The 21089-nt window shown below is 30.3% G+C and overlaps 2 protein-coding genes across 2 annotated transcripts; one reads left to right on the top strand and one right to left on the bottom strand.

The window, feature by feature from the left end:
* The first annotated feature begins 2245 nt into the window (after positions 1–2245).
* LOC142219634 (carbonic anhydrase 7-like) lies at positions 2246–3305 on the top strand. Its single transcript, XM_075288529.1, has 2 exons — positions 2246–2448; positions 2524–3305. The coding sequence occupies exons 1-2, from the start codon at positions 2293–2295 to the stop codon at positions 3217–3219; spliced, it is 852 nt and encodes a 283-aa protein (XP_075144644.1). The 5' UTR covers positions 2246–2292; the 3' UTR covers positions 3220–3305.
* Positions 3306–7992: 4687 nt separating this feature from the next.
* LOC142220233 (carbonic anhydrase 2-like) lies at positions 7993–14187 on the bottom strand. The gene is made up of 3 exons (XM_075289259.1): positions 14106–14187; positions 13943–14034; positions 7993–8881 (listed from the first exon to the last, which is right to left on the bottom strand). The coding sequence occupies exons 1-3, from the start codon at positions 14164–14166 to the stop codon at positions 8156–8158; spliced, it is 879 nt and encodes a 292-aa protein (XP_075145374.1). The 5' UTR covers positions 14167–14187; the 3' UTR covers positions 7993–8155.
* Positions 14188–21089: the final 6902 nt, after the last annotated feature.

Raw genomic sequence — 21089 nt, 5'->3', positions numbered from 1 at the left:
TCAAAGTTTTCTAGAAATAAAATTAGGACAAAATTTTCTATTGAAATAAAATTTGGACAACAATTTCTACTGAAATAAACTTTTGATAAAATTTTTTTGTAGAAATAAAATTTTGACAAAATTTTCTATAGAAATAAAATTTTGACAAGATTTTCTATAGAACTAAAATCTGAACAAAATTTTCTATGATAATAAAATTTTGACAAAACCTTCTATAGAAATAAAACTTTGACAAAATTTTCTATAGAAATAAAATGTTGACAAGATTTTCTTTACAAATAAAATTTTGTCAAAATTTTCTATAAAAATAAAATTTTGACAAAATTTTCTATAGGAATAAAAAATTTTGACAAAATTTTCTATAGAAATATAATTTTGACAAAAATTTCTATTGAAATAAACTTTTGACAACATTTTCTACCGAAATAAAATTTTTACAAAGTTGTCTATAAAAACAAAATTTTGACAAAATTTTTTATAGAAATAAACTTTTCATGAAATTTTCTATCGAAATAAAATTTTAACAAAATTTTCTATAGAAATAAAATTTTGTCTATAAATTAAATTTGGACAGAAATTTCTATTGAAATAAAATTTGTACTACATTTGTTATAGAAATACAATTTTTACAATGTTGGCTATAGAAATAAAATGTTTACAAAATTTTCTGTAGCAATAAAATTTTCACAAATTTATTTTTCACAAAAAATAATCTTTTGATAAAATTTTCAATAGAAATAAAATTTCTACAAACTTTTTTACAAAAATAAAGTTTTGACAAAATTTTCTATTGAAACAAAATTTAGAAAAAAAGTTCTTTGGAAATAAAATTTGGACAACATTTTTGGTAGAAATAAAATTTTGACAAAATTTTCTATAGAAATAAAATTTTGACAAAATTTTCTATAGAAATAAAATTTTGACAAAATTTTCTATAGAAAAAAAAATTTTACAAAGTAGTGTATGGAAATAAAATTTGGACAAAATTTTCTATTGAAATAAAATTTGGACAAAATTTTCGATAGAATTAAAATTTTAACAACATTTTTTATAGAAATAAAATTTTTACAAAATTTCCTATAAAAATAAAATTTTTAAAAAATTTTCTATAGAAATAAAATTTGGGCAAAACCTTCTATAGAAATAAAAGTTTTAAAAAATTTCTTATAGAAAACAAAATTTGCAAAATTTTTTATAGAAATAAAATTTTGACAAAATTTTCTACACAAATAAAATTTTTACAAAATTGTCTATTCAAATAAAATGTTGACAACATTGTCTTTAGAAATAAACTTTTGACAAAATTTTCCATAAAAATAAACTTTTGACAAAATTTTCCATAGAAATAAAATTTTGACAAAATTTTCTATAGAAATAAAATTTTGACAAAATTTTCTATAGAAATAAAATTTTGACAAAATTTTCTATAGAAATAAAATTTTGACAACATTTTCTAAAGATATAAAATTTTGACAAAATTTTCTGTAGAAATAAAATTTTGACAAAATTTTCTATAGAATTAAAATTTTGGCAAAATTTTCTATAAAAATTAAATTTTGGTAAAATTTTCTATAAAAATAAAACTTTGACAAAAATTTCTATTGAAATAAACTTTTGACAAAATTTTCTACCAAAATAAAATTTTTACAAAGTTGTCTAAAAAAATAAAATTTTGACAAAATTGTCTATAGAAATAACATTGTGACAATATTTTCTATAGAAATAAAATTTGGACAAAATTTTCTATTGAAATAAAATTTGGACATAAATTTCTATTGAAATAATTTTTTGACAAAATTTTCTATAGAAACAGACATTTACAAAGTTGTCTATAGAAATAAAATTTTGACGAAGTTTTCTTTAGAAATAAAAGTTTTACAATGTTGTCTATAGAAATAAAATATTGACAAAAATTTTCTATAGAAATAAATTCGGCACAAAATTTTCGATAGAAGTAAAATTTGGACAAAATTAGAAATAAAATTTGGACAAAATTTTCTATAGTTTATTTCGGTATAGTGGCAACATGATATTTAAGCCTCATTTAGACCAATCAGTCCATTGTCATACCACAGTGGTGAACTTCTAATTTACCTCTGAGTGCTTTTGTTTTTATTGTTCAATAAAATGAACAATAATTATTTCATTTCAAACTATAGATAAAAAAATATTTTCGTGAGTCTTTGTAATTGGTTGCGATTGGAAAAATTCTAGGTTTTTCATGGGAAAAACAAAGGCATTTAAGTTGGTGAATTGACTCAAGGTGGTTGTTTTTAAAAGAGAAACCAAAATATGGAAATTATTCGGAGTATCCTTCATATGGCCTGCATAATATTTTCATTTAGGTCGACAAACTCTTGGACTTATCACAATCAGGATGAATGGAAACAAGAATTCCAGACTTGTGGTTTGAAGAATCAATCACCCATATCAATTAATACAAAAGAGGTGGGTGTAATTTTTAATCTTATAAATAAATTTTTTAAAATGCAATTTTGTATTTTTCTTCTCTTACATCAAAAGGCCATAGCATTGGAGTTATTTCCCCTGATATTCCAAAATTATAATAATCCTTATGGTGGCACTCTTTCGAACAATGGACATTCCATTCAATTGGTGTTACACACAGATGCGGATAATAGACCTGCCATAATTGGTGGATTATTTCATCCCTACGATCGTTATGAATTACAAAGTCTACATTTTCACTGGGGACCCAATGACACAGTAGGTTCCGAACATGTAATCAATGGATATCCCAATTCCATGGAATTGCATATGGTTCATCGCAATAGCAAATACAAGTCAATGGAGGAAGCTATTGGGCAGCCTGATGGCTTCTCGGTTATTAGTCGCTTTGTAGATGCTCGTGATTATTATCAAGAATTTGAAGCTCTTAATCCAATTGTCACTTCATTGCCTTACATTAGGAAATTCAAGTCTCAAATGGAAATTCCAATTTTCTCTCTACGGGATTTTATTGATGACATAAGAGAAAATGAGAATCAGTTGTATTACACCTATAGAGGATCTCTGACAACACCTCCCTGTTCGGATAATGTGAATTGGTTTATTTTCCCAAAACCCTTAAGGGTGTCATCTTCCCAACTCACCGAAATTCGTTCACTTTTAGATGATCATAATCATCGTTTGGATTACAATTTTAGGAATTTGCAAGATTTGGGAGAGCTTACTACTGTCTATGTTCGAAAGATTTGAGAGAAACGGTAGAGCAAAAAAACAAAATGTAATTAAATAAAAATTAATTTATTAAATAAAAAATATTATATATTAATACGGCACAATCTCGGGAACATAAATTTTAACAAAATTTTATTTCTATAGAAAATTTTGGCAACATTTTATTTCTATACAAAATTTTCTGTAGGCAATTTTGTAAAAAAAAATTTTTCTTTGGAAAATTTTGTCAAATTTTTGTTTTCTATGGAAAATTTTGTCCAAATTTTATTTCTATAGACAATTTTGTCAAAAAATTATTTTCTATGGAAAGTTTTGTCCAAAATTTTATTTTTGTGGAAAATTTTGTCAACATTTCATTTCTATACAAAATTTTACCAAAATTCTATTTCTATGGAAAATTTTGTCAACATTTTATGTTAAAATTGGTAATCTATAGAAAATTTGGTCCAAATTTTATGTCTCCAAAAAAAAAAAAAAATTGTCCAAATTTTATATCTACAAAAAATTTTGCCAAAATTTTTTTTCTATAAGTTTTGTCAAAATTTTTGTTTTCAATTTTGTCAAATTTTTCTTTTTTTAGAAAATTTAGTAAAAAATTTCTTTTTGTAGAATATTTTGTCAAAATTTTATTTTATAAAAAAATTTTGTCAAAATTTTATTTGTATAAAAAAATTGTTCAAAAATTTAATTTTTTAGTAAATTTTTTCAAAATATATGTTAAAATTTTATTTCTATAGAAAATTTTGTCAAAATTTTATTTGGAAAGAAAATGTTGTCAAAATCTTATTTTGTCCAAATATTATTTCTATAGAAAATTTTGTCAAAATTTTAATTAATATACACAATTTTATCACAATTTTATTTGTACAAAAAATTTTGTCAAAAATTTAATTCTATAGAAAATTTTTGTCAAAATTTTATTTCTATAAAAAATTTTGTCAAAATGTTAATTAATATATACAATTTTATAAAATTTTTATTTGTATAACAAATTTTGTCAAAAATTTAATTCTATAGAAAATTTTGTCAAAATTTTATTTCTATAGAAAATTTTGTCAAAATTTTATTTCTATAGAAAATTTTGTCAAAATTTTATTTCTATATAAAACTATGTCTGATTTTTAGTTCTATAGAAAATTTTGCTACAATTTTATTTCTATATAAAATTATGTCTGATTTTTAGTTCTATAGAAAATTTTGCTAAAATTTTGTTTTTATAGAAAATTTTGTCAACATTTTATTTCTATAGAAAATTTTGTCAAAATTGTATTTCTATAAAAAATTTTGTCAACATTTTAATTAATATATACAATTTTATAAAATTTTTATTTGTATAAAAAATTTTGTCAAAAATTTAATTCTATAGAAAATTTTGTCAAAATTTAATTTCTATAGAAAATTTTGTCAAAATTTTATTTCTATATAAAACTATGTCTGATTTTTAGTTCTATAGAAAATTTTGCTAAAATTTTATTTCTATAGAAAACAATGTCAGAATTTTAGTTCTGTAGAAAATTTTGTCAAAATTTATTTCCATAGATTTTTATACCCACCACCATAGGATGGGGGGTATATTAACTTTGTCATTCCGTTTGTAACACATCGAAATATTGCTCTAAGACCCCATAAAGTATATATATTCTGGGTCGTGGTGAAATTCTGAGTCGATCTGAGCATGTCCGTCCGTCCGTCCGTCTGTTGAAATCACGCTAACTTCCGAACGAAACAAGCTATCGACTTGAAACTTGGCACAAGTAGTTGTTATTGATGTAGGTCGGATGGTATTGCAAATGGGCCATATCGGTCCACTTTTACGTATAGCCCCCATATAAACGGACCCCAAAATTTGGCTTGCGAGGCCTCTAAGAGAAGCAAATTTCATCCGATCCGGCTGAAATTTGGTACATGGTGTTAGTATATGGTTTCTAACAACCATGCAAAAATTGGTCCACATCGGTCCATAATTATATATAGCCCCCATATAAACCGATCCCCCGATTTGGCTTGCGAGGCCCCTAAGAGAAGCAAATTTCATCCGATCCGGCTGAAATTTGGTACATGGTGTCAATATATGGTCTCTAACAACCATGCAAAAATTGGTCGACATCGGTCCATAATTATATATAGCCCCCATATAAACCGATCCCCCGATTTGGCTTGCGAGGCCGCTAAGAGAAGCAAATTTCATCCGATCCGGCTGAAATTTTGTACGTGATGTTAGTATATGGTCTATAACTACCATGCAAAAGTGGTCCACATCGGTTCATAATTATATATAGCCCCCATATAAACCGATCACCAGATTTGACCTCCGGAACCTCTTGGAAGACCAAAATTCATCTGATTCAGTTGAAATTTGGTACGTGGTGTTAATATATGGCCTCAAACTCCCATGCAAAAATTGGTCGATATCGGTCCATAATTATATATAGGCCCCATATAAACCGATCCCCAGATATGACCTCCAGAGCCCCTTGGAAGAGGAAAATTCTTGCCATTCGGTTGAAATTTGGTACGTGATGTTAGTATATGGTATCCAACAACCATGCAGGAATTGGTTCCTATCAGTCCATAATTATATATAGCTCCCATATAAACCGATCCCCAGATTTGACCTCCGGTGCCTTTTGGAGAAGCAAAATTCATCCGATCTGCTTGAAATATATTTATATAGTATATATTGTATATATAGTATATTGAAATATATATATAGTTTATATTTAACAGCCATGCCAAAAGTGGTCCATATCAGTCCATAATCGTACATAGCCCCATATAAACCGATCCCGAGATTTGGTTTTGGAACCTCTTGGAGGAGCAAATTTCATCCGAGTGAGTTGAAATTTGGTACATTGTGCTAGTATATGGTCGTTAACAACCATGCCTAACTAGGTCCATATCGGTCTATAGTTATATATGGCCCTCAGATAAATCGATCCCCAATCACACAAAAATTGGTCCATATCAAGTTCATAATTGTATATAGCCCCCATATAAGCCACCCCCATATTTCAATTCTGGCTCTCTACGTACAAAAAGTCCATATCGATTCGTAATTATTTGTAGACTTAACTATACATAACTTTTTTGTCTAATATATACCATGTATGGACTAAATCACAGTCTTTCGTAGAAGTTTCTACGCAATCCATGGTGGTGGGTACATAAGATTCGGCCTGGCCGAACTTGCGGCCGTATGTACTTGTTTTTTTTACTAACATTGCGTTTCACCCTAGTACATTAGCCGACTTAAATTTTAAGTCTATAAAATTTATAGAAGTCTATCAAATTCTGTCCAGATCGAGAGATATTAAAATGTATGTATTTGGGACAAACCTTTTATATATAGCACCCAACACAATTGACGGATGTGATATGGTATCGAACATTTAGATCTACAAAGTGGTGCAGGGTATTATATAGTCGGCCCCGCCCGACTTTAGACTTTCCTTACTTGTTTTAATATAAAATTTTGTTAAAATTTTATTTCTATAGAAAATTTTGACAAAATCTTATTTCTATGGAAAATTTTGTCAAAATTTTGTTTCTATAAAAAAATGTTGTCATGTAGGAGTCGTGGGGTTCCACGAATCCTAATGGGGTTTTTCGTAGAGAAAATATTTAGTATTTTATTGCTTGAAATTTAACGTGACAGACTAAAAGTCTAGAAACGTCTTAATTTATTTTTGTTATTTTATTGAAGAGAGTCAAAACAGACTAAGAAGTCCTGTAATGTCCACTCTTTAATTGTAATTTATAAATTTAATTTTAATTTATCCAAAGGAAAAACAAGTCGTGCGCTTTTCTTTGTTTGAAGTTTATTCAGCGGCTTCAACATACAGAATAACAAAATTTTGTAAGTGACATGAATTTAAATACAATTTGATGAGAGAAAAAGAATATCACTAGACATATGCAAAAATAATTATGAGTTCTAAATCGTTTAAACAAAATCAATTTCCTATATAAACTAGTTTAGCACTCAACTCTCTTTCTAATAATTGAGCGTTGTTTATGACAATATCAACTTATCACTCATAACATTCTTTACGTTACACGAGAGAGTAAGAGAGCATGAACAATTATAACAAAAATCACTCATTTGAAATGAAACTATATCGAGTTACACTAGCAAACAAATTACAGTTCAAATCATATTAATTCAAATAAACAAAAAAATCAAAATGCACATTAATTAACATAAACATAATTATTAAATAATTTGATTTGATGTTATCAAAAATTAATAATAATTCAAATCTAATGCAAATAATTATAAATTATAAATAAATGCAGATGCTACAGTCAAAATTTTAGTTGGAAAGAAAATTTTGTCAAAATATTATTTCTATAGAAAATTTAGTAGAAATTTCATTTCTATAGAAAATTTTGTAGAAATTTTATTTCTTCAGAAAATTTTTGTCAAAATTTTATTTCTATAGAAAATGTTGTCAAAATTTTATGTCGGTAGAAAATTTTGTGAAAATTTTATTTTATATAAACAATTTTATCAAATTTTTATTTGTATTAAAAGTTTTGTCAAAAAATTAATTCTATAGAAAATTTTGTTAACATTTTATTTCTATAGAAAATTTTGTCATCTTTTATCCGTCTTAAACAGTATTATGATTAATCAATTAGACTTGATTTACAAACAGACAAAACTAAAACTAGATTAGTGAAATTTGCCATTTCCGATTAGTCCGCACAAAGTCGATTTTTTTACTTTTGTATCCCATTTGTTGTTTCTAAGAAATGTTTTTGATTAATTTAAAGAAGTATAATATAAAATTTTAATATGCAAATTGGGATAATTATTTTATTTTTATATATTTGCTAAACACAAATTATATGCAAGATTTGAAAAAAAATCTGAAAGAATCGTTAATTTTCTTGTTTTCAAAATATATATGGGGACATAGCGCGACGACCGTTTGTCGTGACGGCGAACTCTTCAGATACTGCGGCGAACTAGTGGTATACTGCGGCAAGCTCGATTGTTGTACACTTTACGTCCATTTTGATCCTGCAATTCGCGGAAATTGTTAACTAGAGCATTTCCTTCAAAATTCAATAGCTTGCGGAATGGTTTCAACTGATCTGAGGCTACGGGAATAAAATTTGGAAATATGATCCAAGTAACAGCTTGCGAACATTCTGGTGTTGTTAATGATCCTGGATAGGTATAGAAGGTCCGTTTAGCAGTGGTATCAATACCACCATACATACCGGATAATTTAAAGTTCGAAAACATTGTAGACGTATTTGGGTTTTTAATAAACTGCAATGCCTTGTCGACATCATCCAAAGGTTTTAATCTATGCGAGAGAGTCACTTCATAGAAGGCCGCGAGGACAGTAACACCATCCGCATTTTGCAGAGCTTCTTCGAGACTTTTATATTTTGTATTGTAATGAACTCCATGGACTTCCATGGGATAACGTAAACCATTAATAACATGATCTGAACCCAGAGTGTTATTGGCGCCCCAATGAAAATGCAGATTAACGAACTGATAGGTCTCATTTGTGGGCAGTGGTCCACCCGAAATCTGAGGTTTGGCTCCATCGGCATCATCGGGTATTGTAATCTGAGCTGTGTGACCAGCATTGGTTATAGTGACATTATATTCTTGTTTGTAGTTCGTATATTTGATGGGTGGATATGGTTGAGGTCCAAGCTAAAAAAATTAACAATAATAAAAGTTTTATCGCATTTTCTATAAAAATTAATTTTTGAACAAATTTTCTATAGAAATAAAATTTTGACAAAATTTTCTATATTAAATAAAATGTTGACAAAATTTTCTATATTAAATAAAATTTTGACAAAATGTTCTATAGAAATAAAATTTGGACCAAATGTTGTATAGAAACAAAATTTTGACAAAATATCCCATATATAAACAAAATTTTGACAAAATTTTGTATAGAAATAAAATTGTGACAAAATTTCCTTTAGAAATAAAATTTTGACAAAATTTTCTATAGAAATGAAATTTTGACAAATTTTCTATAGAAATATAATTTTGACGAAATAAAATTTAGACAAAATAGGAATAACATTTTGATAAAATTTTCTACAGAAATAAAATGTTGACAAAATTTTCCATAGAAATAAAATGTTGACAAAATTTTATAGAAATAAAATTTTGACAACATTTTGTATAGAAATAAAATTTTGACAAAATTTTGTATACAAATGAAATTTTTACAAAATTTTCTATAGAAATAAAATTTTGACAAAATTTTATGTCTATGGAAAATTTGGTCCAAATTTTATGTCTCAAAAAAAAAAATTGTCCAAATTTTATATTTCCAGAAAATTTTGTCAAAATTTTATTTCTATAAGTTTTGTCAAAAAATTTTTTTTTTAATTTTGTCAAATTTTTCTTTTTTAGAAAATTTCGTCAAAATTTTCTTTTTGTAGAACATTTTGTCAAAAATTTATTTTATATAAAAAAATTTGTCAAAATTTTATTTGTATAAAAATTTTTTCAAAATGTATGTTAAAATTTTATTTCTATAGAAAATTTTGTCAAAATTTTATTTGGAAAGAAAATTTTGTCAAAATCTTATTTTGTCCAAATATTATTTCTATAGAAAATTTTGTCAAAATTTTAATTAATATATACAACTTTATCAAAATTTTATAGAAATATAGAAAATATTTTGTCAAAAATTTAATTCTATAGAAAATTTTGTCAAAATTGTATTTCTATAGAAAATCTTGTCGAAACTTTATTTCTATAGAAAATTTTGTCAAAATGCAGAAAATTTTGTCAGAATTTTATTTCTATAGAAAATTTAGTTACAATTTTATTTCTATATAAAATTATGTCTGATTTTCTATAGAAATAACATTTTGACAAAATTTTCTATAGAAATAAAATTTTGACTAAATTTTCTATAGAAATACAATTTTTACAAAATTTTCTATAGAAATAAAATTTTGTCAAAATTTTCTACAGAAATGGAATTTTGACAAAATTTTCTACAGAAATAAAATTTTGACCAAATTTGCTCTACCATTAAAATTTTTATAAAATTTTCTATAGAAATAAAATTTTTAACTACATTTTCTACAGAAACAAAATTTTCTCTATGCATTGTAGTTGTTTTTTTTTTATTTCAGCTTAAAACCTTTTCCTCTGTTGGTTAAGTTACATTTGTAGTTTAGTCAATGTATACAAATAAAATTTTTGACAAAATATTCCATAGAAATAAAATTTTGACAAAATTTTCTCTATAAATAGAATTTGGATAAAATTTTCTCTATAAATAGAATTTTGACAAAATTTTCTATATAAATGAAATTTGACAAAATTTTCTATAGGAATAAAGTTTTGACACATTTTTTATATATATGATATTTTGACAAAATTATCTACAAAAATAAAATTTATACGATTTTGAAAAAATTTGCAATGGTGTAAAATCTTAACAAAATTTTCTATAGAAATAAAATTTTGAGAAAATTTTTAATATAAATAAAATTTTGACAAAGTTTGTTATAGAAAAAAATGTTGACAAAATTTTCTATGGAAATAAATTTTTGACAAAATTTTCTATAGCAATAAAATTTTGACAAAATTTTCTATAGCAATAAAATTTTGACAAAATTTTCTATAGGAATACATTTTTATACCATGCGCCACACTGGAACAGGGTATTATAAGTTAGTGCATATGTTTGCAACACCCAGAAGGAGACGAGATAGACACATGGTGTCTTTGACAAAAATGCTTAGGGTGGGCTCCTGAGTCGATATAGCCATGTCCGTCTGTCCGTCTGTCCGTGAACACATTTTTGTAACCAAGGGATTAGGTAGTAATTTAAGCCCAATCGAATCTGGCACAAATATGTGTTTTGGGTCAAAATAGAACCCTATTGATTTTGGAAGAAATCGGTTCAGATTTAGATATAGCTCCCATATATATCTTTCGCCCGATATGCACTTATACGGCCCTAGAAGCCTGAGTATTACCCCAATTTGGTTGAAATTTTGCACTAGGAGTACAATTGGTAGTATAGTCAAATGCGCAAAATTTTATTGAAATCGGTTCAGATTTAGATATAGCTCCCATATATATCTTTCGCCCGATATGGACTAATACGGTCCCAGAAGCCAGAGTTTTACTCCAATTTGGTTGAAATTTTGCACAGGGAGTAGAATTATTATTGTAGCTATGCGTGCCAAATTTAGTTGAAATCGGTTCAGATTTAGATATAGCTCCCATATATAGCTTTCGCCAGATTTACACTCATATGACCACAGAGGCCAATTTTTAACTCCGATTTTGTTGAAATTTTGCACAGGGAGTAGAATTAGCATTGTAGCTATGCGTGCCAAATTTGGTTGGAATCGGTTCTGATTTAGATATAGCTCCCATATATATGTTTTTCTGATTTCGACAAAAATGGTCAAAATTCCAATATTTTACTTGTAAAATCGCCACTTCTTAGTCGAAAAGTTGTAAAAATTACTCTAATTTTCCTAAACTTCTAATATATATATATATATCGAGCGATAAACAAACTTTTGCGAAGTTTCCTTAAAATTACTTCAGATTTAAATGTTTCCCATATTTATACCCTGCTTCACACTGTGGAACAGGGTATTATAAGTTAGTGCATATGTTTGCAACACCCAGAAGGAGACGAGATAGACACATGGTGTCTTTGGCAAAAATGCTCAGGGTGGGTTCCTGAGTCGATATAGCGATGTCCGTCTGTCCGTCTGTCCGTGAACACATTTTTGTAATCAAAGTCTAGGTCGCAGTTTTAGTCCAATCGACTTCAAATTTGGCACAAGTATGTGTTTTGGCTCAGAATAGATCCCTATTGATTTTGGAAGAAATCGGTTCAGATTTAGATATAGCTCCCATATATATATTTCGCCCGATATGGACTTATATGGCCCCAGAAGCCAGAGTCTTACCCTAATTTGCTTAAAATTTTGCACAAGAAGAACAATTAGTACTATAGTCAAGTGTGGCAAATTTTATTGAAATCGGTTCAGATTTAGATATAGCTCCCATATATATCTTTCGCCCGATATGCACTAATATGGACCCAGCAGCCAGAGTTTTATACCGATTTGCTTGAAATATTGTATTAACATAACACTTAGTCGTATAGTCAAGTGTGCAAAATTTGATTGAAATCGGTTCAGAAATAGATATAGCTCCCATATATATCTTTCGCCCGATATGGACTAATATGGTCCTAAAAGCTAGAGTTTTGACCCAATTTGGTTGAAATTTTGCACAGGGAGTAGATTTAGCATTGTAGCTATGTATGCCAAATTTGGTTGAAGTCGATTCAGATTTAGATATAGCTCCCATATATATCTTTCGCCCGATATGCACTTATATGGACCCAGAAGCCAGAGTTTTATCCCGATTAGCTTGAAATTTTGCACAAGGAGTACAATTGGTAGTATAGTCATGTGTGCCAAATTTGATTGAAATCGGTTCAGATTTAGATATAGCTTCCATATATATTTTTCGCCCGATATGGACTTATATGGCCCCAGAAGCCCGAGTTTTGGCCCAATTTGGTTGAAATTTTGCACAGGGAGTTGATTTAGCATTCTAGCTATGCGTGCCAAATTTGATTGAAATCGGTTCAGATTTATATATAGCTCCCATATATAGCTTTCGCCCGATTTACACTCATATGACCACAGAGGCCAATGTTTTGCTCCGATTTAGTTCAAATTTTACACATGGAGTAGAATTAGCATTGTAGCTATGTCTGCCAAATTTGGTTGAAATCGGTTCAGATTTAGATATAGCTCCCATATATATGTTCTTCTAATTTCGACAAAAATGGTCAAAATACCAACATTTTCCTTGTAAAATCGCCACTGCTTAGTCGAATAGTTGAAAAAATGACTCTAATTTTCTTAAACTTCTAATACATATATATCGAGCGATAAATCATAAATAAACTTTTGCGAAGTTTCCTTAAGATTGCTTCAGATTTAAATGTTTCCCATATTTTTTTACTAAAATTGTGTTCCACCCTAGTGCATTATCCGACTTAAATTTTGAGTCTATAGATTTTGTAGAAGTCTATCAAGTTCTGTCCAGATCGAGTGATATTTAAATGTATGTAGTTGGGACAAACCTTTATATATAGAACCCAACACATTTGACGGATGTGATATGGTAACGAAAATTTAGATCTACAAAGTGGTGCAGGGTATAATATAGTCGGCCCCGCCCGACTTTAGACTTTCCTTACTTGTTTTTTACTAACATTGTGTTCCATCCTAGTGCATTAGCAGACTTAAATTTTGAGTCTATAAATTTTGTAGAAGTCTATCAAATTCTGTCCAGATCGAGTGATATTTAAATGTATGTATTTGGGACAAACCTTTATATATAGCCCCCAACACATTTGGTATCGAAAATTTAGATCTACAGAGTGGTGCAGGGTATAATATAGTCGGCCCCGCCCGACTTTAGACTTTCCTTACTTGTTTAGTTTGTTTTTGTAGTGGATCGGTCCATTTTATGGTATGGCATGGGTAAATTCAACCGATTTCTATGTTGGTATATATGTTTGCTTGACAGACTATCTGTCATCAAATCCACTTGAAATTCTATATATTTTCATGTAGCTCACTACGACGAAGATTTTGCAAAGGAAACTCTTATACTCGTATTTGATACATGGTGTTGGGTATGTAAGTTCGACCCGTCCAATCTTAAGTCCATATTTACTTGTTATACCTCAAAAGTATTGATAGCAATTGGAGACTGGCGATCACCTCCACATTGGGGATATTCTTCAGGCCATTGATCCTGTTCACGATATGTCCATGCTAGAAATTTAAATTTTTATAATTTATTTACTTTTATTTGACACAGAAAAAAAATCATTTCCTGTACCTACCATTTACATTGCAAAGGACTGCCAACAGCAAAATTCCTATGTTCTCAAATTTTATAGACATTTCATATGGGGAATTTCTAAACTCGACCACTTTCAAAAGAAAAGTGCCGCTATTCCTTTACAACTAAGAGAATTTATAACTTAATACCTTCACACATTAGACTAACATCAACTGCCTTAGAATCAACTTCATGGTATAGGCTGCATGTGTCAATAATAAATCCCCATTTATTTGGTGCAGAAAATTGGTCACCAACTTTTTGTCGGTTCAATTATATGGAACAAATTATAAGCACGTACCCGTTATTGATAATTGAAGGTGTGAATTTCATATTTATTTCCTTGAAACTTTTTGTTAGTGCATTTAATTCGAATTCGAAAAAAAACCATATTAGATATAAGTAGGTAGTTATTTTTCCTATAATCAGCGTGTCGCTAATGGCTTATTAATGGGATTTTACTTAGGATTTTTAGTTTCAATTGATATGACTTAGAGGAAGTACATGTGGTGAAGTTTCACAATACTAAAACGGCACCAAATTTCGCTAGCATTAACCCTTAGACCACCGATATCCACTACAGAGGACATTCGAAAATGAAATTTGATAAAATTTTATTCTTATAGAGAATATACTCAAAATTTTATTTCTATAGAAAATTTTGTTAAAATTGTATTTCTATAGAAACTTGTTACGACGAAAGTTGTTTACTCTCGTTTTCGCCAACACATTTATTTTTTTTTTTTCATTATTTTTGAATTACTTCATTTTATTCTTTGCGTTATCGAGAAATGATTAAATACCTATTACATTTAAGTTGCAACAAGAATTCCCATTCCCAGATACCGTTATCGGTTGGCCTTGCCCATCAACATACGCGGCTGCAGCAACGAGGCCATGCAGGTAGCAAAGTAACTTGCAACATCTTTGTTGAAATGTAACGGCATTAAAGTGACGGCGACTGCAGCCTGGCGGTCTGCAAAGGCAAATCGTGGTCATTTGGAGAAAGCACGTGGACGAGTCAACAGGTGGTAAGTATAGTGTGAAAGAATATTCAGGGTGAAGACTTGTTAGTGGAGTGCCATTGAGTGAAAGTCTTTGTCGCATAGTTCTACTGGCCTGTTATTGTACAAGTGGAATACACGTGGTAATTAAAGGTCACCAGTTTACGCTGCACCATGTCGTTCCCTCCGCATCAAAGACGAACAGCCCGCAGTACATTTGACTTGTGTACTTATCCAGGTCACAGTCACTCTCGATCTTCACGCTCTCATTGCCTTTGCCCCACATTTGACCTCTGTTCAAGGTCACCGGCTTACGTTACATCACGTTGTTCCCTGCTCATCAAATACAAATAGCCCGCAGAACATTTGACTTGTATACTTATCCAAGTCACTCCCGATCTCACTTACTTTGCCCCATATGTTACCTATGTTCAAGGTCACCAGTTTACGTTGCTCCACGTTGTTCCCTCAAAGACGAACAGCCCGCAGTACAATTGACTTGTGTACTTATCACGGTCACATCCACTCTCGATCTACACGATGCCATTGTCTCTACCCTTCGCTTGACTCGTGTACTTACTCAGGTCGCGGTCACTCGAGATCTACACGATCCCATTAACGCTGTACTTACCAAGGTCACCATTCCACTCCGCCGTTCCTAGTCTCTACACGCAAAGAAAAAAAACGTTTGGAAAACGTGTACCGAAAACGTTTTTCTTTTGTTAGAGTTTTTTGAATTGCTTCGAAAATTTTAAACTTTTATCACCAAAAAAAATTCGTTTGTTACAAAATTTTTATTTTTTCAATAAAAAAAGTTATTTTTGAAACAACAACACAGTCCATTTCGTTTATATCAAACACTGTTCTTTTCTGACTTTAGGTCTTTAATAAGACACATTTTACAGTTCAAAATTTAATATTGTACAATGTAATGTTGAACATTTTTTCGGAATCTTCCGAACATATCTGGAATATATGAAAAAAAAAAACAAAAAACTTTGGTCGAATCAGGGATCGAACCCACGACCCTTGGCATGCAAGTTGGACGTAGCAACCACTGCTCTACGGTGCCAAACTAAATATTTGTTTCTGTTAAATAAACTTTGTTTATTCGGTTCGTGGGCGCCGCAAGCTATGATATACAAATATAACTTATATGGATATTTATCTATTGATGACCATAACAAGTACATAGCTCAGTGGTTAGTGTGTTGGCTTACAAAGTGCATGGTCCGCGGTTCGATTCTCCGTCCAGGCGAAAGGTAAAAAAATTTTAAAAATTTATAAAATCGTATAATTTCTTCTACATTGTTGGTATTACAGGGAAAGGTGTTAAGAACTAAAAAAACCTCGTGGATGTGAGAAAGATGTGAGGGAAAATGCAATTAGCAAGAAAACAATGTTTTTTGTCTGTATGTATTTTCTCTGGGCTTTCAAGGTCATTTTTGAATGCGAATAAAACAAATATTGATATGACAATATAATATAATAGGGAAATACATTACATTTTCACATACATTCTATTGATTTCCGTATAAGTTTCACTTACATTCAATTTATCGTCAATTACATTTGCAAACAAATGCGTCAATTATTACGAAATTACTATAATTCGACATAAAACACATACTTAGTAATTGCAAAAATAATTAACTTAAACTAATATCACAGCAAAACTTATGTTGCTATCACTGATGGTAACCGACTAACTATAATAATACAATTCTGTAGTTGGCGTTAGCATTGTCTTTGTCTTCTTCTCTGTTTATTGCACTTGTTGTTTTTTGTTGTATACGTAAACTCTCTAATGTATATCTCTTATTCTCTCCTCTCTCTTTGTCCAATATTTTTACGTTTCGTAGATCTGCATTATGGTTGTTCTCTATGCAGTGTTGAGCCAATGCTGTTGTCATCTTTTCTTTCTTTATATCTCCTTCGTGCTCTGCAATTCGTGTGGCTAAGCTGCGCTTTGTTGTGCCAATATAACATTTACCGCATTTCTCTGTAGAGTTTCCAGTACATCCCGCTTGTTCAAGTAACTAGTTATTGACTATTAAATTCACCTATCACCAATAAGTACCACTAGTTACTCCCAAATCTACTCGACATGTATTTAACTGGTGAATTTAACATGGGGATGTCATTGGAGGGAGCCAATTGGATATCCTCAGCATTACGTTTAGCACAAGAAATAAGTAGTAACTGTGGGATACATATATAAATACCTTCATGGGATACATATATAAATACCTTATACCACAAATCGATTAAAATATAATTTGATTATTTTAATTTATTTATTAACATGAATTATATTAAATTAAAATTAAATATATTTAAAGGTAAAATTAAAAAATACAAAACATAAAACTTAATTTAAATACATAATAGAAAGGTGTCTTTACGGGAATGCACTGCATAGCATGTACATCTGAATGATAGTGGTACCTGAAAATTAAGAATATAATTAACAAAATAATGCAAAATGTATACCATATTATTAGTGTACTTACTAAAAAAACTTCCGCAATATATCCAAACACGTTTTTATTAAATTGTTTTCTAATGCTCTGCAAAAAACGTCTTGCTACGAAACCAACAGAAAACTAACTAAATTATGAGTTTCTGAAAATTCTAAAGTATTGAGATGAGCTTTGTTGTTTTTTTTTTTGTTCTTCAAAATAACGGATAATTATCTCAGAGAGCTGTAAAAATTGTCCAGCAAATAAGAGAGTTCTCCCGCGTCGATTTTACAGGCAAACAGTTATCTGTGTTATAATTATTCGACTATTCCAAGGATTACTTATCTCCTCTTAAATAACCAGTCAACCTTGTAGTTGTTTATATAAATAGCGAAAATGCGACAATGACTTCTTGCCGAACAAGCGGGATGTTATTTCATACACCACATTGCTTTGCTCAGTTGTTGCTATTTTGGTTTTTGTTTGTGTGTATAGAGAGGCTATTGTTTTGTTTGGTTTGTGTGCTATACTTATTTCGTTGTTGTTTATGATATCTTGTAAGTGCCCACCTGACCACAACGTTCGTTATCGAATTCGATATAGAAATATTCTCGGTTTTTTCTCGAATAAAACTTTCGAAAACGATATCGAGAATGGTTCGAAAAAATTTCGAAAAACGTTCATCTGTCGTGCTGTTACTGCCAGCAAACTCTTCGTTTTCGAAGGCTTGCTAGTGATTCGTTAAAGAAGGTTTCGCGATATCTATAATTGATCGCTAACGAATCTATTTCGAATTCGTTTTCGTATTCGATATCATTCCGCTTTCGAAGGTTTTCTATACTGTTTTATTCCCATTTTGTTCCCATTATAAGTTGTGTAGTAAAAGAAAATTTTCAAGTTTGGTTTTATTTTATTATAACACAATATAGATAATTATAATACAAAATAATGTAGATATTAGTGTTGCGAACAAAATATTTAAAATATTTACATTTTGGAATGTATATTTAAAGTCATTTAAGGCACTGCATTGACTTCTTTGCGCGGAATTTCTTATTAAGCCGATCGTGGCTATGCCATTGAAAAGGACTATAATCAATGAGTAACATTTTCCTGGATACATCTGCAAATTAAACAAGAAAGCAAATTGATAGTTTTTTTAAAAGATATATCAATAAATTACTTACCTCTTTTAGATTCGCTAAGACACTTCACCAGCACTTAACAATTTCTTAAACGGAAATGACTTTTAAATCTCTGTCTTTGTCAAAAACAAACATGGCGTAACACCAACAAATAAGCCAAAAATATTCGTTATTACTTCGAAACAACGAACGTTCGAAAATTTTCGATTATCGAACTTTTCTCGAATAATGTTCGCTTTAAATTATTTCGAAAAATGTTCGCTTTAGCGAACCTTCGCCATTTCTCGGCACTTTGGTCGGGTGGGTGTTTTTCTTCTGTAAGTTTGCGTATGTAGGGAATCCCAAAATATTTGATGTTGCCAGATTGGTTCTTTTCTGTTTGTTTTGTTGGATTTATATTAAGTTTTCGGTCAATTAGATTATTTGTAATGTTTATAGGGAAACAATTATTAGTTAATATATTCCTAATTATCTTAACATTTTTGTGTAGAATCACTCAGAGTAATAACTTTGGATATTAGTTGATTTGCTGTGTTTATTTTTTGCCTTATAGGCTGAGTTGAATGAAAATTGACTAAACGACCAGATGCAATGGGTTTTGCGTACCAATCCGTTATTATTTTGTTTTTCTCTCTATAAATTTTTATATCCAAATATGGAATGCATTGATTTTCTTCCTTTTCAATAGTGAATTGTATTTTTTTGTCATAGTTGTTGAATGTTTTTATTATTTTATGCTCATCCTTCTTCTTTATTATGGCAAATAGATCATCTACATATTTTGTGATCATTTTATGTGTATATTTTGTTGTTCCAATTCTGCCAAACACGATTCCAATAAAGTGTCGAGGATAATATCGGCTATCGTTGGAGATAGCGGGTTTCCCATTGGCATCCCATAAGTTTGATTGTAAATGTTGTCCTCAAATATGAAATAATTGTTGTCATTGAGACAAAATTGGAGAGCTTTTAGAAATTGCGATTTTGGTATTTTTGTGTGATTCTGGAGAGATTCCCATTTTGTCATTATGTTTTTAATTGCTAAATGAATCGGTATATTTGAGTTTGTCTTTATGAAATTGTTTTTACATGCTGGAAAAGAATAAACGTTTATCACAAAAATTATATGCTTTTCTTCCAAATACACTTCCTTACAGCGAAAAGCAAATGAGAAACGAACTTTCTTTGTCTAAAATTTCGTTTGGGAGGAATTATTTTTTTGCGTGTAGTTAGTTAGGGCACTGTTCGTTCGCCATTCCTTGTCGCTTAGTATTATCTTAGCTCTACAGGGCGTACTTAACCAGGTCGCCATTTAATCGCTCAGTCTTCCAGAGCACACACATTCGCCAGCGCATGATCCTGCCCAGACTTCCAGAGCGTACTTAACCAGGTCGCCATTTCATCACCCTGATTTGTCAGTGCAAGATCCTGCCCAGACTTCTGTATTTAGATACGTCGCCATTCAGCTCGCCTATTCCTGCCATACCATCGATCAGACCAAACACGTGGCCAGTCCAGTCCGGTGTGCTTATCCAGGCCACTATATCAAGCCACATCGAAACAGTACCACATACTCACACCACCCGTATCGCCAGTAACTATATACTACTCTAACTATAGACGATTTACCATCAATAAACTTGAATATCAACATAAAACACCGTATTTTCCTTTCTCTGTCACTACACAAACAAATTTCTGTGACGGACCCTTCCCCCGCGAATAATACTTCAGCGACCGGAGGAAGGTTAGATTAGGTTAGGTTCGGTGGTAGCCCGATGTATCAGGCTCACTTAGACTATTCAGTCTATTGTGATACCACAGTGGTGAACTTCTCTCTTATCACTGAGTGCTGCCCGATTCCATGTTAAGCTCAATGACAAGGAACATCATTTTTATAGCCGAGTCCGAACGACGTTCCACATTGCAGTGAAACCACTTAGAGAAGCTTTGAAACCCTCAGAAATATCACCAGCATTACTGAGGTGGGATAATCCACCGCTGAAAAACTTTTTGGTGTTCGGTCGAAGCAGGAATCGAACCCACGACCTTGTGTATGCAAGGCGGGTATGCTACCATTGCACCACGGTGGCTATGGGGGCTATACGTAAAAGTGAACCGATATGGCCCATTTGCAATACCGTCCGACCTACATCAATAACAACTATGTTATTTGTGCCAAGTTTCAAATCGATAGCTTGTTCCGTTTGGAAGTTAGCGACCCAGAATATATGTATATAGTTTATGGGGTCTTAGAGCAATATTTCGATGTGTTACCTATGGTGGAGGGTATAAAAACTTTAAACCAAATATGCTAAATCTTCAAAATAAGTCTTAGCCTTTATGCGAAGCGTTTTAAACTTAATATTCAATA

This window comes from Haematobia irritans, chromosome 1 (genome assembly GCF_050003625.1).
Source record: "Haematobia irritans isolate KBUSLIRL chromosome 1, ASM5000362v1, whole genome shotgun sequence".
Classification (NCBI taxonomy): Eukaryota; Metazoa; Arthropoda; class Insecta; order Diptera; family Muscidae; genus Haematobia; species Haematobia irritans.
The sequence above is the reverse complement of the archived record's forward strand: the minus strand, read 5'-3'. Positions and strand labels throughout refer to the sequence as shown.

Coding starts and splice junctions, on each gene's coding strand:
- LOC142219634 (XM_075288529.1), top strand. CDS start 2,293: ATGGAAATTATTCGGAGTATCCTTCATATGGCCTGCATAATATTTTCA. Junction 2,449..2,523: donor TATCAATTAATACAAAAGAG/GTGGGTGTAATT, acceptor TTACATCAAAAG/GCCATAGCATTGGAGTTATT.
- LOC142220233 (XM_075289259.1), bottom strand. CDS start 14,166: ATGTCTATAAAATTTGAGAACATAGGAATTTTGCTGTTGGCAGTCCTT. Junction 14,035..14,105: donor AGTCCTTTGCAATGTAAATG/GTAGGTACAGGA, acceptor TTAAATTTCTAG/CATGGACATATCGTGAACAG. Junction 8,882..13,942: donor TTGCTATCAATACTTTTGAG/GTATAACAAGTA, acceptor TAATTTTTTTAG/CTTGGACCTCAACCATATCC.